This window comes from Bombina bombina, chromosome 7, assembly GCF_027579735.1.
Source record: "Bombina bombina isolate aBomBom1 chromosome 7, aBomBom1.pri, whole genome shotgun sequence".
NCBI classification, from domain to species: Eukaryota; Metazoa; Chordata; class Amphibia; order Anura; family Bombinatoridae; genus Bombina; species Bombina bombina.
The window spans coordinates 384,404,475-384,422,334 of NC_069505.1; the positions used below are offsets into that span (position 1 = coordinate 384,404,475).

The 17,860-nt window shown below is 40.5% G+C and overlaps 1 protein-coding gene across 2 annotated transcripts in view; it reads right to left on the reverse strand.

The window, feature by feature from the left end:
* HEMK1 (HemK methyltransferase family member 1) overlaps positions 1-17,860 on the reverse strand; it is a 123,592-nt gene that overhangs the window by 75,988 nt on the left and 29,744 nt on the right. For both annotated transcript variants that reach the window (XM_053721108.1, XM_053721109.1), the window contains exons 7-8: positions 6,333-6,382; positions 6,095-6,200 (exon numbers count right to left, since the gene is read on the reverse strand). In XM_053721108.1, coding sequence (XP_053577083.1) covers positions 6,095-6,200; positions 6,333-6,382 — 156 coding nt within the window. The remainder of the gene's footprint in view (positions 1-6,094; positions 6,201-6,332; positions 6,383-17,860) is intronic.

Genomic DNA, 17,860 nt, shown 5'->3' on the forward strand with positions numbered 1-17,860 from the left:
GAGAACTAGAGGCGGGAAGATGTAAGCAGGATGATAACGCCAAAGAAGTGTCAGCGCATCCACTGCTTCCGCCTGAACATCCCTGGACCTGGACAGGTATCTGGGAAGTTTCTTGTTTAGATGAGAGGCCATGAGATCTATCTCTGCAAGACCCCACATCTGAACAAACTGAGAAAACACATCTGGATGGAGGGACCACTCCCCTGGATGTAAAGTTTGGCGGATGATATAATCCGCTTCCACATTGTCTACACCTGGGATATGCACCACAGAGATTAGACAGGAGCTGGATTCCGCCCAAACAAGTATTTGAGATACTTCTTTTATAGCTTGGGGACTGTGAGTCCCACCCTGATGATTGACATATGCCACTGTTGTGATATTGTCTGTCTGAAAACAAATGAACAGTTCTCTCTTTGACAAAGGCCACAACTGAAGAGCTCTGAGAATTGCACGGAGTTCTAAAATATTTAATGGTAATCTCACCTCTTGAGATTTCCAAACCCCTTGTGCTGTCAGAGATCCCCAAACAGCTCCCCAACCTGAGAGACTCACATCTGTTGTGATCACAGTCCAGGTTTGCCGAACAAAAGAAGCGCCCTGAACTAAACAATGGTGTCAGAGAGTGTTGTACATTGGGATTTAAGGATATTAATTGTGATATCTTTGTATAATCCCTGCACCATTGATTCAGCATACAAAGCTGAAGAGGTCTCATGTGAAAACGAGCAAAGGGGATCGCATCCGATGCTGCAGTCATGAGACCTAAAACTTCCATGCACATAACCACTGAAGGGAATGACTGAGACTGAAGGTGCCGGCAGGCTGCAACCAATTTTAAACATCTCTTGTCTGTTAGAGACAGAGTCATGGACACTGAATCTATCTGGAAGCCTAAAAAGGTGACCCTTGTCTGAGGAATCAAGAAACTCTTTGGTAAATTGATCCTCTAACCATGTTTCCGAAGAAACAACACTAGTTGATTTGTGTGAGATTCTGCAGAACGTAAAGACTGAGCTAGTACCAAGATATCGTCCAATAAGGAAACACTGCAATACCCTGTTCTCTGATTACTGAGAGTAGTGCACCCAGAACCTTTAAAAAGATTCTTGGAGCTGTTGCTATGCCAAATGGAAGAGCAACAAACTGGTAATGCTTGTCTAGAAAAAAGAATCTCAAAAACTGATAATGTTCTGGATGAATCGGAATATGAAGGTATGCATACTGCAAGTCTATTGTGGACATATAATGTCCTTGCTGAACAAAAGGCAGAATAGTCCTTATAGTCACCATCTTGAAAGTTGGTACTCTTACATAACGATTCCAAATTTTCAGATCCAGAACTGGTCTGAATAAATTTTCCTTCTTTGGGACAAAGAATATATTTGAATAAAACCCCAAACCTTGTTCCAGAAGAGGAACTGGCATGATTACCCCTGAAGACTCCAGGTCTGAAACACACTTCAGGAAAGCCTGAGCTTTTACTAGATTTACTGGGATAAGTGAGAGAAAAAATCTTCTCACAGGAGGTCTTACTCTGAATCCTATTCGATACCCTTGAGAGACAATGCTCTGAATCCATTGATTTTGAACAGATTTTATCCAAATATCCTTGAAAAACCTTAATCTGCCCCCTACCAGCTGAACTGGAATGAGGGCCGCACCTTTATGCGGACTTAGGGGCTGACTTTGGTTTCCTAAAAGGTTTGGATTTATTCCAATTTGAGGAAGGCTTCCAATTGGAGGCAGATTCCTTGGGGGAAGGATTGAATTTTTGTTCCTTATTCTGAGGAAAGGAAAGAAAACAGTTAGAAGCCTTAGATTTACCCTTAGGTTTTTTATCCTGAGGCAGAAAAACTCCCTTTCCCCCAGTAACAGTTGAAATAATAGAATCCAACTGGGACCCAAATAGATTATTATCTTGGAAAGAAAGAGATAGTAATTTTAGAAATAGATGTCATATCAGCATTCCAGGATTTAAGCCACAAAGCTCTTCTAGCTAAAATAGCTAAAGACATGGATCTAACATCAATTTTGATAATATCAAAAAATAGTATCATAAATAAAATGATTAGCATATTGCAGTAAGCGAATATTGCTAGATAAGCCAGAATCCAATTCCTGTTGCGCTAAATTCTCCAACCAGAAAGTTGATGCAGCCGCAACATCAGCCAAAGAAATTGCCGGTCTAAGAAGATGACCTGAATATAAATAGGCCTTCCTTAGATAAGATTCAAGCTTCCTATCTAAAGGATCCTTAAAGGAAGTACTATCTTCCATAGGAATAGTGGTACGTTTAGCAAGAGTAGAAATAGCCCCATCAATTCTGGGGATCTTTTGCCAAAACTCTATAGATTTTGCTGGTAAAGGATACAATTTTTTAAACCTTGAAGAAGGAATAAAAGAAGTACCTGGCTTATTCCATTCCTTTAGAAATCATATCAGAAATAGCCTCAGCAATAGGAGAAACCCCAGGAGAAACCACAGGAGGTTTAAAAACAGCATTTAAACGTTTATTAGACTGAACGTCAAGAGGACTGGTTACCTCAATATCCAAAGTAATTAACACTTCTTTTAATAAAGAACGCATATACTCAATTTTAAATAAATAAGTAGATTTGTTAGTGTCAATGTCTGAGGAAGGATCTTCTGAATCAGATAGATAAATTATTATGTTGCTGGTCATTTGAAATGTCATCAACTAAATGAGAAATTTTAAAAGACCTTTCACATTTATTTGAAGGTGGAAATGCAGACAAAGCCTTCAGAATAGAATCAGAAACAAATTCTTTAAAATTTACAGGTATATCATGCACATTAGAAGTTGAAGGAACTGCAACTGGCAATGTACTATTACTAATGGAAACACTATCTGCATGTAAAAGTTTATCATGATGACTATTACAAATGACATTCAGCGAGATAATTTCTACAATTTTACAACAAATGCACTTAGCTTTGGTTGAACCGATGTCAGGCAGCAATGTTCCAGAAGAAGCTTCTGAGGCAGGATCATGTTGAGACATCTTGCAAAATGTAACATAAAAAACAACATATAAAGAAAAATGATCTATTTCCTTATATGACAGTTTCAGGAATGGGAAAAAATGCAAATAGCATAGCCCTCTGATAGAAAAAAGCAAGAGGCAAACATCAATGGGGTATTGAAATAATAAAAAAGTTTGGCGCCAAGTATGACGCACAACGTAACTAAACTTTTTTGGCGCCAAAAAAATAACCGGAAATGACGCAACAGTGTGAAAGGTCTCGGCGTCAAGTATGACGCCGGAAGTGACGAACTTGCGTCATAGACGTACTTTTCCACGCCAAAAAAAATTTCGCGCCAAGAATGACGCAATAAAGTTTAACATTTGTCGCACCCGCGGGCCTAATACAGCCCGCAATTTGTAAGAAGTAGTCAATTGAAAAAAAGACTAAATCCCAGGTAAGAAATAAATTTCATATTTAAAAGATGTTTATATTCCCCAAATATGAAACTGACAGTCTGCAGAAGGAAATACATGAACCTGACTCATGGCAAATATAAGTACAATACATATATTTAGAACTTTATATAAATGCATAAAGTGCCAAACCATAGCTGAGGTGTCTTAAGAAATAAAAAACATACTTACCAAAAGACACCCATCCACAAAGCAGATAGCCAAACCAGTACTAAAACAGTTATTAGTAGAGGTAATGGTAAATTGAGAGTATATCGTCGATCTGAAAAGGGAGGTAGGAGATGAATCTCTACGACCGATAACAGAGAACCTATTAAATAGACCCCCGTTAGGGAAATCATCGTATTCAATAAGTGATACTTCCTTCACGTCCCTCTGACATTCGCTGTATTCTGAGAGGAATCGGGCTTCAACAATGCTGAGAAGCGCATATCAATGTAGAAATCTTAGCACATACTTACTTCACCACCTCCATAGGAGATAAAGTTTGTAAAACTGAATTGTGGGTGTGGTGAGGGGTGTATTTATAGGCATTTTGAGGTTTGGGAAACTTTGCCCCTCCTGGTAGGATTGTATATCTCATATGTCACTAGCTCATGGACTCTTGCCAATTACATGAAAGAAATAGATATATTCTATGGATTATTTAGAATATTTTACAGTATGTTTATTAATTTTTAATAATTGATATTAAGAGGTGACATGATAACTTTATATAAATATATTCAAGGCCCATATACAGAGATGGCAGAAGCTCTGATTATTCCAAGAAAATTGTTTGTGACCAGAGGTCACAATTTAAGGTTGGAGGAAAGGAGATTTAATCTCCTGCAACGGAAACGTTTTTTCACTGTAAGAGCAATAAAATTGTGGAACTCATTACCAAAGGAGGTAGTGAATGCCAATACCCTAGATACATTTAAAAATTATTTGGATACATTTCTGTCTATAAACAAAATTCATGGATATGATTGCTTGTATTAAATGGGTCACCTTTTAGTGGGATTATTATCAATTTTTCCTCGTTCACATGTTATCTTGATTTTAAAAAACAGAGCCATCCCATTTTTGGTTCAGCACCTGGGTAGCCCTTGCTCATTGGCAGCAAAATGTAGAAAACCAATCAGCAAACGCTACCCAGGTGCTGAAGCAAAAATGGGCCGGCTCCTAACCTTACATTACTGCTATTTCAAATAAAGACAACAAGAGAACAAAGAAAATTTGTTAATAGGAGCAAATGAGAAAGTTGCTTAAAATTGCATGCTCTATCTGAATCATGAACGAAAAAATTTGGGTTTCGTATCCCTTTAATGCGTGCTGCAGAGTGAAAAACAAACATTATGTTTCCATTGGTTGTTTGTGTATTTAGGTGTGCAGCCATCACCCTGCAGCAATGGTACAACCAATCATACGTTGCATTGCTCATTCAATAGAATAACATGAGAGTCAACAAAACCTCCCTAGCCCAGTGTATCTCTGTAATAAACACTGACTGTAGGCTGTGTGCTTGTGAGCTAATGCTTATTTCAGAAAGACAATAAGCTTGTGTCCATTTTTTAAACTCATTTTATTGAATGCAAGGTTTACAGTACATACTGCAAAATGTGTCCAGTACACCCAACACCCACTTCGGTCTTTTTTCAACCTCATCTACTATGTTACTATGTTAAAATTTTATATGTAATATTTCAATAAAGGGCCTTAAGAATCCTAAGTTTTCATTTGTGCTAACCCGATCCCGTTAAGATCTAAATTTGAAAATGTGATGCACAAAACGCGTTCTTTTACATATTTGATAAATAAATACGAATACTTATCTAGACACACACATATATTCATTGGAGCCCTTTGCAGTTTAGTAGCTGAAAACATGTAAAATTATTTTTATGCAATATTCATATTTAATAAAGTAATATACTATGTATTTACTGTAAATATTTCACGTTCAAATGTTTGTCACAAAAGAGAGAGAGGAGAGAGAGAAGAGAGAGAGAAGAGAGAAGAGAGAGAGAGAACGCTTTGGGTTAGCGCACTGGTTTTCAAACCTGTCCTAAGACCTCCCTAACAGGCCACATTTTGAGGATATCTTAACTGGAGCACAGGTGAAATAATCAGCTGATTAGTAAACAGTTATTTTACCTGCTCTCATCCAAGGTAATCCTGAAAACCTGACCTGCTGGGAAGGCCTAAAGACAGGTTTGAAAACCAGTGGGTTAGCGTGATCGAAAACGCTTTACTCTCAACTTGTAATACACACCGTATCCGACTCAAGCAAAAAACGTCTAGCAGAGTTAGCGCACAAACGTGAGCGATAATTACCACTCCACTCGTATTCTAGCCCTTAATGTGTTTTATGGCTACTGACCAGAAAAAAAGAACACATTACGAAGATAGGAAAAAGACAAATTTTTTAAACGTCCACAGCTATTGTTATGTGTAATGTACGAGGTGTATGAATGTCCTCTTTAATATTTTGTATAACTGGAGCTATATGTCCCAGTGCTACCACATTTGAGACTTAAGTATATTACACTATCCTGTTTAGGCAAACACAAAACGTCCTCCTATTAATGAGTTCCCTCTTTCCTTTTAGGGACCACCTATAACACATGTAATTGTATTTTACTTACTTGATGATTTCAGGATCCAGCTGGGACATATCCGATGTGAAAATATAAGGAGGGTTGCTGACCACAACGTCCACTGAACCCCACTCTAGCAGTCGGTTTGGAGCTTCTGAGTAACCAATAGAAAAGAATAAGGTAGGTTTTATCCAGTAAGGGGCAGTGCACAAAAGAAAACACAAATTAAAGATGACAGGGGAAAACTGCTCAAAGTGGGCAGATATTTTTATTTCTGAGTTCTCACCTGTTAAGATATCGTGCTGTATGATTCGGATTCTCTGATGAAGACCCAGTCTGAAAAAAGAATACACTTGTAAAGAATCTCTCATTATTCTACGTATTCCCCAGAGATGAATGGGCACAAGGAACTTACAATAAGACATAACCATAGAGATGTAGAAATACTAAAGGCTGTGACACACTGCAAGCGGAGCGGTGCGCAGCGTGTAGATGCAGCTGTGCGCGCTCAGTGTGTCCTGCCTTTTCATCTCTGAGCACTCTGCTGCGTCAGGTTGCGTAGCTGAGCGCTCAGAGAAATGAAATATCTGAACTTCAGAAGCGATGCGACGCGAAGCAGCTGCTTCGCCTCGTGCTGCATCACTTACAGTGTGAAACAGCCTTAAAACAGAAGATATTCAGGGTTTGCTCTCCCAGTGGTGATTAGGGGAGATAAATTTGGGGTGAACTGGATTTTGATGGAGAAGATTCCTTAAAGGGACAGTCAAGTCCCAAATAAACTTTCATGATTCAAATAGGGCATGTAATTTTAAACAACTTTCTAATTTACTTTTATCACCAATTTTGCTTTGTTCTTTTGGTATTCTTAGTTGAAAGCTAAACCTAGGAGGATCATTTGCTCATTTCTTAAACCTTGAAGGGCGCCTCTAATCTGAATGCATTTTAACAGTTTTTCAACCCTAGAGGACGTTAGTTTATGTGTGTCATATAGATATACATTGAGCTTACGCATGTGAAGTTACCTAGGAGTCAGCAGTGATTGACTAAAAATGCAAGTCTGTCAAAAGAACTGAAATAAGGGGGCAGTCTGCAGTGTCTTAGATACAAGGTAACCACAGAGGTAAAAAGTATATTAATATAACTGTGTTCGTTATGCAAAACTGGGGAATGGGTAATAAAGGGATTATCTATCTTTTTAAACAACAAAAATTCTGGTGTTGACTGTCCCTTTAATCAAATAATTTATTATAACATAGTGTGTATGTTAATTACGTGGGATTTAGGTAAACTAATTTACAAATAAATAAATTAAAATGACATTAAAAAGGGCATTTAACAGAATGTCCCTATACTGATTTACAATCAGTGGAGACAGAAGGAATGGCATACCTCTGCATAATAGAGTAGCTGTAGTTGATCTTTTGCAGGTCCCCTACACTACCATACTTGTATGTTTTACACACAGCAGTGTTAGCTTTCTTGTGCTACAGTCTCTTCACATTAACTCTCCAAATGCATCCCAAAATTTTAAATTTTGATTCTTCAGTATAGAAGAGTTTTTTTCCCGGCATCCACTATTAAATTTCTGTATTGTTTGGAAATATTCCAATGAAGAAGTGGTTTAGAGACTGCTACTCAGACCCATGAATACCGCAACTTGCCAGTCTTCTTTAGGCTTACTGGAGTAGGCTGTTCATGGCTTAGCTAGGCTTAAATCATGGATGTAGATGTTGTTCTATTCCGTAATGATTCAAGCTTGATATTTTGGCCTTTTGATAGTGGTGGTCACTTTAAGTCTGCCTGGTCTTGCTTTAAATAAAGATGATTTAGTTTCACAAAATCTCTTCAGTGTGCATCATTCTGCCCCCTTAAAAACATTCAACTTAGGTGTAGCTTTGGCACCAGGAACGTTTTTCAGCACTCATGAGAACAATTTATCATTCAATTATTTCACTATGCTCCTTTGACATAATTACAAAAATGTAGTTAAAGGGACAGTCAACATCAGAATTTTTGTTGTTTTAAAATATAGATAATCCCTTATTACCCATTCCCCAGTTTTGCATAACCAACACAGTTATAATAAAACATGTTTTACCTCTGTTATTACCTTGTATCTAAGCCCCTGCAGACTGCCCCTTATTTCAATTCTTCTGACAGACTTGCATTTTAGCCAATCAGTGCTCACTCTTCGGTAAATTCACGTGCATGAGCTCAATGTAATCTATATGAAACACATGAACTAACACCCTCTAGTGGTGAAAAATGTCAAAATGCATTAAGATTAAAGGCGGCCTTCAAGGTCTAAGAAATTAGCATATAAATCTCCTAGGTTTAGCTTTCAACTAAGAATACCAAGAGAACAAAACAAGATTGCGGAAAAAAGTAAATTGGAAAGTTGTTACTTGATAAAAGACAAATATAAGCCACATGTGTGGATGTCACCCTTTGAATACAAAATATAGGGCTAGATTACAAGTGGAGTGCTAAATTATCGCTCCAAAGTGGGAGTGCCAAATTTGCCAGTTTGCGTTCGTTCGATAATTAACCAGCTATTACAAGTGGCTGGTTATTGCTACCACAATCTAGTTAATTTTCTAAATGTTCCCCAAAGGCCCCCAAAATACAGTGTAGGATATTTGATTAAAAAAATAAAGATAGCAGCATCTTTATTTTTTAATAAAATAACTGCACTAGGCAGTATTTTGAGGGTAAAGTTGGTGGGAGTGGGGTGTTAGAAAAAAAACCTTTACATTGCGGTCTATGGGATCTGTGTGTGCCCTGTAAATATTTATGTATATGCTTATATAAATATATATTTAAATGTTAATATGTGTATATACACATATTAACACATAAATATATATGTATATAATCATATACATATATACTGTATTTAGATTTGCTGCCATTGCTGCACAACTTACCCCCTTCGCTGTGCTTAGGTTCTGATGCCGTCTCTGACGGCATCAGAACAAGGCTCCATAGGAGCCTATGGAAGCACGCTGTCGTGAGCACAATGCTTCCTAGCAATGCGAACAGGAGCTTGCGTTCGCATTGCGTTTTACTTGTAATACCAGCGCACATTAGCATGTGCTGGCATTACTCAGTGGAGCGCCAATATGTTTCTTAAAGGGGCAGTACACTAATTTTTTTTTCCCTTAACGCATTCCAAATTACTTGTAATTCCAGCTGCAGAGAATTAAATGTATAGGAAATTGCTCTTTAGGGTATTTTGCACAAGTGAAATAGCTGATTTATCTCATTAAAATTATAACCCATTTTTCTCAAGAACATCCTCATGGATTGAGTCTGCAAAAGAGCAAATCTCCTTATCTTATCTCACTCTCTTCGTACACAAAAGGATAATAATCAGGTATTTAAAAACAAAATTTATGCTTACCTGATAAATGTATTTCTCTTGTGGTGTATCCAGTCCACGGGTTCATCCATTACTTGTGGGATATTCTCCTTCCCAACAGGAAGCTGCAAGAGGATCACCCACAGCAGAGCTGTCTATATAGCTCCTCCCCTAACTGCCACCCCAGTCATTCGACCGAAGACAAGCAAGAAAAAAGGAGAAACTATAGGGTGCAGTGGTGACTATAGTTTAAAATAAAAAACACCTGCCTAAAAATGACAGGGCGGGCCGTGGACTGGATACACCACAAGAGAAATAAATTTATCAGGTAAGCATAAATTTTGTTTTCTCTTGTAAAGGTGTATCCAGTCCACGGGTTCATCCATTACTTATGGGATACCAATACCAAAGCTTTAGGACACGGATGAAGGGAGGGACAAGGCAGGCCCTTAAACGGAAGGCACCACTGCCTGTAAGACCTTTCTCCCAAAAATAGCCTCTGAAGAAGCAAAAGTATCGAATTTGTAGAATTTAGAAAAAGTATGAAGCGAAGACCAAGTCGCCGCCTTACAAATCTGTTCAACAGAGGCCTCATTCTTAAAAGCCCATGTGGAAGCTACCGCTCTAGTGGAATGAGCTGTAATTCTTTCAGGAGGCTGCTGGCCAGCAGTCTCATAAGCTAAGCGTATTATACTTCTTAGCCAAAAAGATAGAGAAGTTGCCAAAGCATTTTGGCCTCTCCTCTGTCCAGAGTAGACAACAAACAAAGCAGATGTTTGACGAAAATCCTTTGTAGCTTGTAAATAAAACTTTAAAGCACGAACCACATTGTAAGGATTCCACTCCAGGTTTTCGTTATTACTTCAGTTTTCCTGCACTCACCTGTATTTAAGGCATGTCTCCGCCCCAAACAAGTGCTTAGTTATTGTGTTCAGTACAGCTAAGCTGTTTGCACTGTTTGTTAGAACAGCCCTTTTGTCTACATATTGAAGCAGATAATAACCGAATTTCTGGATTACAAATACCAGCTGCAGCTGGTCCATTAAAAGTCTTTTCGTCTCAGTACAGAAATCTAAAGAATCCTGCTGGACTTGCCTAAACATCCTCTCTCAGGTTCGAGTCTGTTTTACACTGCGTGAATTGGTTCAGCCTTTTACTGCCGTCACTACTGGGAATCGTTTTACAGCTGAGTTCACACTGAACCCGCGATCAACCGGGACTTACCCAGGAAACCATCAAGTGAGTGACAACTTTAACTTAGGTCCTGTCTGTACACAGACTTGTTACATTCCACAAACTGACAGTGATACGGTAAGCAGCGATAGGAGTTTAGAAAGCTGCATTCATTACAGCGCTACGGAACCAGAGTGACGTCACCGTAAGGGAACTCACCAGGAGTCTGTCACGCCCCTGCCTCTGGCTTCAAGTTTCACTGCGCTAATTCACCTCAACACATAGGGAATCACCGAAGCCTGTCAGCTGCTGCAGGAGACAAGACCGCACACAGGCTTAGTCTGTCACATTTACTCCTGAGTAAGCCGTGCTGCGCTTGTTCTAATACTAAAGGTGAAAGTAACCATTCCATTCTATTCTCATCTCACTCAAACGAAATTGCTACATTATATGGTAGCCATATCGCAACATATTGACAAAAGAAGTAATTTGAGAACCTTCACTCTGATACATCACAGCCTATGCTAAAACAATAGTCTGTTACTCAGAGTGATACATTCATTAAATTAACATCTCTGGCAGTTGAGATCCTACATCAGATAAGCCATTACAGAATAACTAAGCCAGTATTATGGATCCAGCCGAGCTTCCACAAATTGTTTTCAACCTGTCCCAAAGGGTAGACCAACTCAGTCAGGGACTAAGAGAGTTACAACTGGAGAATGAGACTTTGCGAAAGGTCATAAAAGACACCATCACTCCAAAACTGACAGCTAATGAGACCTCTGCTGAACCCTTTATTGCTCCACCAGATTTCTTCCATGGAGACAGAAATCAATATTGACACTTCAAAAACGCTTGCCTACTCAATTTCAGTCTCAAACCCAAGACCTATCCCAATGATAGGGTAAAAGTACTCACCATGATAAGTTACTTAAAGGGAGAACCCCGCATATGGGCTGACACTCTGTTTGAGACCAACAATCCGGTCTCATCATCCTTCTCATCATTTCTAGACGTTATGGATGAACTGTATAATGATGCCAACCTGCAGATTACGGCTGAGAGCAAAATGAGGAGATTGAAACAAGGAACCAGACCCGTGGAACAGTACATAACGGAGTTCAAACAGTATTCCATTGATTCTCAGTGGAATGCCGTATCCCTCAGAAACCAATTCCGGCTTGGCCTTTCTGATGCAGTCAAGGATGAACTAGCAAGAACAGAGTTGCTAGAGACCCTTGAAGGCCTTATGAGGTTAAGTAGTCAAATCGACAGAAGATTGAGGGAGAGAAGATCCTAACGGCAATACCCAGACCAGGCCTACAAAAAGGTTTCCACTCCCAGCCAACCCATTCGCAGGTCATCTAGTCCTCCTTCTGGCGCAGCTGAAGCCATGGACATAAGCATATTCAGGGGTCCCATATCTCCAGAAGAACGTTTAAGGAGGAAGACCAGGGGTCTTTGTATGTACTGCGGTGCCTCATCCCATAGTGTCAAGGATTGACCATCCATACCTCAGAAAAAGAACAGTAAGTGCAACACTAACTTTACCTCTCAGATTGCACTTAACAAAAATCAACATTGTTCTCTAATTTTGTCTTTACAGTGGGCAAGTAAGCAGATGACCATTCCAGCCATCGTGGACACAGGAGCTCAAGGGAATTACATTGACAGTTCTTTAGTGTCTAACAATAAAATACCTGTAATCAAAAAATTGTCTCCAATTTCACTTTGTGTTGTTGACGGCTCTGAGATTTCCTCCGGGCCTATCACACATCACACTATCCCACTCTCAGTCACTACCTTAAAGAATCATCATGAACATCTCTCTTTTGATGTGATCACATCCCCTTTGTTTCCAGTAGTTCTTGGTCTAACTTGGCTACAACTACATGAACCTCAGATCACTTGGAAATCTCTCCGAATTCAGTTGAACTCACAGTATTGCAAACAAACATGTCTTAGGCAGCACTTACTTACTCTGAGCTCCACTTCTGAGCCTCATGTACCCCTTGAATACACTCACTTCTCGGAAGTCTTTAGTAAAAAGGAGGCGGAAACACTTCCCCCTCATCGTCCTTACGACTGTCCCATAGATTTGAAACCAGGAACATCCCCTCCTATAGGACATTTATATCCGCTTTGTCAATCTGAGTTAGACTATCTGAAAACCTATTTAGACGAGAATTTGAAGAAAGGCTTTATTCGTCCATCCGTCTCTCCAGCCGGAGCCGGAATATTTTTTATCAGAAATAAGGATCATTCCTTATGCCCTATCATCGACTTCAGACAGCTAAACAAGATTACCATCAAAAATCGCTATCCACTCCCACTGATTCCAGAACTCATCGAGAGATTACGGCATGCTACTATATACACTAAGTTGGACCTGAGGGGAGCCTACAATCTCGTACGCATCAGAGAGGGTGATGAATGGCTCACCGCTTTTAGAACAAGATACGGGTTGTATGAGTATCTGGTTATGCCTTTCGGTCTCACCAATGCACCTGCAACGTTTCAGTTCTTCATAAATGATATCTTCCACGATCTACTCGACATCTGTGTCATCGTTTACTTAGATGACATCTTGATTTATTCCTCAAATGCAACTGACCACATAAAACACGTGAGTTGGGTTCTGTCACGTCTCCAGGTCCACCGGCTCTACGCCAAACTGGAAAAATGCATTTTCCACACTAGGACTATAGAATTCCTCGGTTATTCCATTAGCCCAGAGGGCATTCAGATGCAAGAGGCTAAAGTTGATGCAGTAAAATCATGGCCTACTCCTGTTACTAGAAAGGACCTCCAAAAATTCCTTGGATTCAGTAATTACTATAGGAAATTAATTCGCAATTTTTCTAGAATTGCGAAGCCCCTTACCAAGCTTACCAGCCCAAATTGTACATTCCATTGGTCTAAAGATGCTGCTGATGCGTTCAGTTTCCTTAAGGATTCTTTCTCTTCAGCTCCTATTTTGAAGTACCCTGATCCCGACCTTCAGTACATTCTGGAAGTTGATTCATCGGACTATGCACTCGGTGAAGTTCTTTCACAACGCAAAACACCTAAGGATCCTCTATTCCCTATTGGATTGTATTCCAAGATCATGTAATCAGCAGAAATGAATTACTCCATTGGAGATAAGGAATTACTGGCTATCAAAAGAGCGCTAGAATTTTGGAGACATCTTCTAGAAAGTACCTCCAGCCCCATCACAATATACACCGACCACCGAAACCTTGAATTCCTGCAAAACAACAAGACTTTATCTGCCAGACAGGTGAGATGGAGCCTCTTCTTTAGCCGATTCGATTTTCAAATCATGTACAGGCCAGGTTCTAAAAATGGAAAAGCAGATGCTCTGTCCCGTAGAGATCCAAGACCCATTCAGCAACAACCACCTAGTTGCATATTACCTCCTGAGAGGTTTTTTGGCTCTACTGTCTATTTCAGTTCATGACTATGAAACTGCCTTAGCCTCGGAGAACCGTACCCCATTGAACTCCCTAATAAAGAAGGATGTTTTTTTTTCCCATGGCTCTAAGTTATATGTGCCAGAGACACTTAGAGCACAGATTATCAAGGAACACCATGACCCACCTTTACTAGGTCATGCAGGAATCAGACGCACCAAGGAGTTGATAACCAGAACTTATTGGTGGCCATCAATGGAAAGTACTATCAAAGAACACATTCAGCAGTGTAACAGTTGTATAGTATACAAACCTGAGAGACAACCTCCCTACGGACATCTTATGCCTCTGGAGATTCCCACATCACCTTGGACTCACTTAGGTATGGATTTTATAGTAGACTTACCACCAAGCTCCGGACTCACAACCATCTTAGTTGTAACAGATCACTTCACTAAAATGGCCCATTTTATCGCTTACCACAAGTTACCTAATTCTTTAGAAACAGCACAACTGTTCTTGAGCCACGAAGTACGATATCATGGTTTACCAACCATTGTAACTACTGACAGAGGAAGCCAGTTCACCTCAAGGTTTTGGAAAGCACTCACTAAGACACTTCAAATCGAACATCGACTAAGCACAGCTTTCCACCCCCAGACTAACGGCCAAACTGAAAGGCTAAATCAATGGCTCGAACAATACCTATGTTGTTACTGTTCTTACCATCAAAACAAATGGTCATCCTTCCTCGCCATGGCCGAATTTTCATACAACAACACGATCAATAGCACTACCAATTACTCTCCTTTCTTCGCGAATTATGGGTTCAACCCTAGATTCAGTATTCATCATTCTTCCTCAGAACATACACCATCCGTTGATGAATTAGTTCAAGGGCTGGCCGAAAACTTCCAGCATATACGCACTAATATTCAGCATGCTCAAGCGTCTCAGAAAAAGTACTATGACTTACGACGAAGAGCCGCCCGAAGTATAAAGTAGGAGACTTCGTATGGTTGTCGACAAAAAACATTAAATTACACCTGCCCAGGAAGAAACTGGCCAGTTTATTCGTCGGACCATTTAGGATTATACGTGTTATAAACGAGAATGCTTTCATCCTGGAACTACCCGATTCATTGGTAATTCACCCCACGTTCCACGTCTCTTTGCTCAAGCCTTATGTTGGTCAGGTCCCTTTCATACCTCTCCTTCCTCCTGATCCTGTACACCTGGACAGCAATGTCTATGAATTTCAAGATCTGTTGGATTCAAGATATTCGAATGGTGAGCTTCAGTATCTCGTGAGGTGGAAAGGCTTTTCTCCCGAGGAGGACTCCTGGGAACCCCATACCCACATAGATGCTAAGAGGCTAGTTGCACGCTTCCATAGACGTTTTCCACAGAGACCTAAACATCCAGCCGTGGTCGGCTTGCTTGAAGGGGGGGACCTGTAAGGATTCCACTCCAGGTTTTCGTTATTACTTCAGTTTTCCTGCACTCACCTGTATTTAAGGCATGTCTCCGCCCCAAACAAGTGCTTAGTTATTGTGTTCAGTACAGCTAAGCTGTTTGCACTGTTTGTTAGAACAGCCCTTTTGTCTACATATTGAAGCAGATAATAACCGAATTTCTGGATTACAAATACCAGCTGCAGCTGGTCCATTAAAAGTCTTTTCGTCTCAGTACAGAAATCTAAAGAATCCTGCTGGACTTGCCTAAACATCCTCTCTCAGGTTCGAGTCTGTTTTACACTGCGTGAATTGGTTCAGCCTTTTACTGCCGTCACTACTGGGAATCGTTTTACAGCTGAGTTCACACTGAACCCGCAATCAACCGGGACTTACCCAGGAAACCATCAAGTGAGTGACAACTTTAACTTAGGTCCTGTCTGTACACAGACTTGTTACATTCCACAAACTGACAGTGATACGGTAAGCAGCGATAGGAGTTTAGAAAGCTGCATTCATTACAGCGCTACGGAACCAGAGTGACGTCACCGTAAGGGAACTCACCAGGAGTCTGTCACGCCCCTGCCTCTGGCTTCAAGTTTCACTGCGCTAGTTCACCTCAACACATAGGGAATCACCGAAGCCTGTCAACTGCTGCAGGATACAAGACCGCACACAGGCTTAGTCTGTCACGTTTACTCCTGAGTAAGCCGTGCTGCGCTTGTTCTAATACTAAAGGTGAAAGTAACCATTCCATTTTATTCTCATCTCACTCAAACGAAATTGCTACATTATATGGTAGCCATATCGCAACATATTGACAAAAGAAGTCATTTGAGAAACTTCACTCTGATACATCACAGCCTATGCTAAAACAATAGTCTGTTACTCAGAGTGATACATTCATTAAATTAACATCTCTGGCAGTTGAGATCCTACATCAGATAAGCCATTACACACATCAAGATTGTGTAAAAAAAGACGTTCCTTCTTTGAGGAAGGATTAGGACATAATGAAGGCACAACAATCTCCTGATTGATGTTCTTATTAGATACTACCTTAGGAAGAAACCCAGGTTTGGTACGCAAAACTACCTTATCTGCATGGAAAATCAGATAAAAGGAATCACACTGTAAAGCAGATAACTCCAAAACTCTTCGAGCCGAGGAGATAGCTACTAGAAACAGAACTTTCCAAGATAAAAGTTTAATTTCTATGTAATGCAGAGGTTCAAACGGAACCCCTTGAAGAACCTTAAGAACTAAATTTAAACTCCATGGCGGAGCAACAGGTTTAAACACAGGCTTAATTCTAACTAAAGCCTGACAAAACGCCTGAACGTCTGGAACCTCAGCCAGACGTTTGTGCAAAAGAATAGACAGAGCAGAAATCTGTCCCTTTAAGGAACTAGCAGACAATCCTTTCTCCAATCCCTCCTGGAGAAAAGATAATATTCTAGGAATCCTGACTTTACTCCATGAGTAACCCTTGGATTCACACCAATGAAGATATTTACACCATATCTTATGATAGATTTTCCTGGTTACAGGCTTTCGAGCCTGAATTAAGGTATCAATGACCGACTCGGAAAAACCACGCTTTGATAGAATCAAGCGTTCAATCTCCAAGCAGTCAGACGCAGAGAAATTAGATTTGGATGTTTGAAAGGACCTTGAAGTAGAAGGTCCTGTCTCAGCGGCAGAGTCCATGGTGGAAAGGATGACATGTCCACCAGATATGCATACCAAGTCCTGCGTGGCCACGCAGGAGCTATCAAAATCACCGAAGCTCTCTCCTGCTTGATCTTGGCAATCAGACGAGGGAGCAGAGGAAACGGTGGAAACACATAAGCCAGGCTGAAGGACCAGGGCGCTGCTAGAGCATGCTGCCTTGGGATCCCTGGACCTGGACCCATAACAAGGAAGCTTGGCGTTCTGACGAGACGCCATGAGATCCAGTTCTGGTTTGCCCCATAGATGAATTAACTGGGCAAATATCTCCGGATGGAGTTCCCACTCCCCCGGATGAAAAGTCTGCCGACTTAAAAAATCCGCCTCCCAGTTCTCTACTCCTGGGATATGGATAGCTGAGAGATGGCAAGAGTGAACCTCTGCCCATAGAATTATCTTTGAAACCTCCAACATCGCCAGGGGGCTCTTTGTACCCCCCTGATGGTTGATATAGGCTACAGTTGTGATGTTGTCTAACTGAAATCTGATGAACCTGACCGCAGCTAGCTGAGGCCAAGCCTGAAGAGCATTGAATATCGCTCCAGAATGTTTATCGGAAGGAGGGCTTTCTCCTGAGTCCACGAACCCTGAGCCTTCAGGGAGTTCCAGACTGCGCCCCAGCCCAGAAGGCTGGCATCTGTCGTCACTATAGTCCATTCTGGCCTGCGGAAGCTCA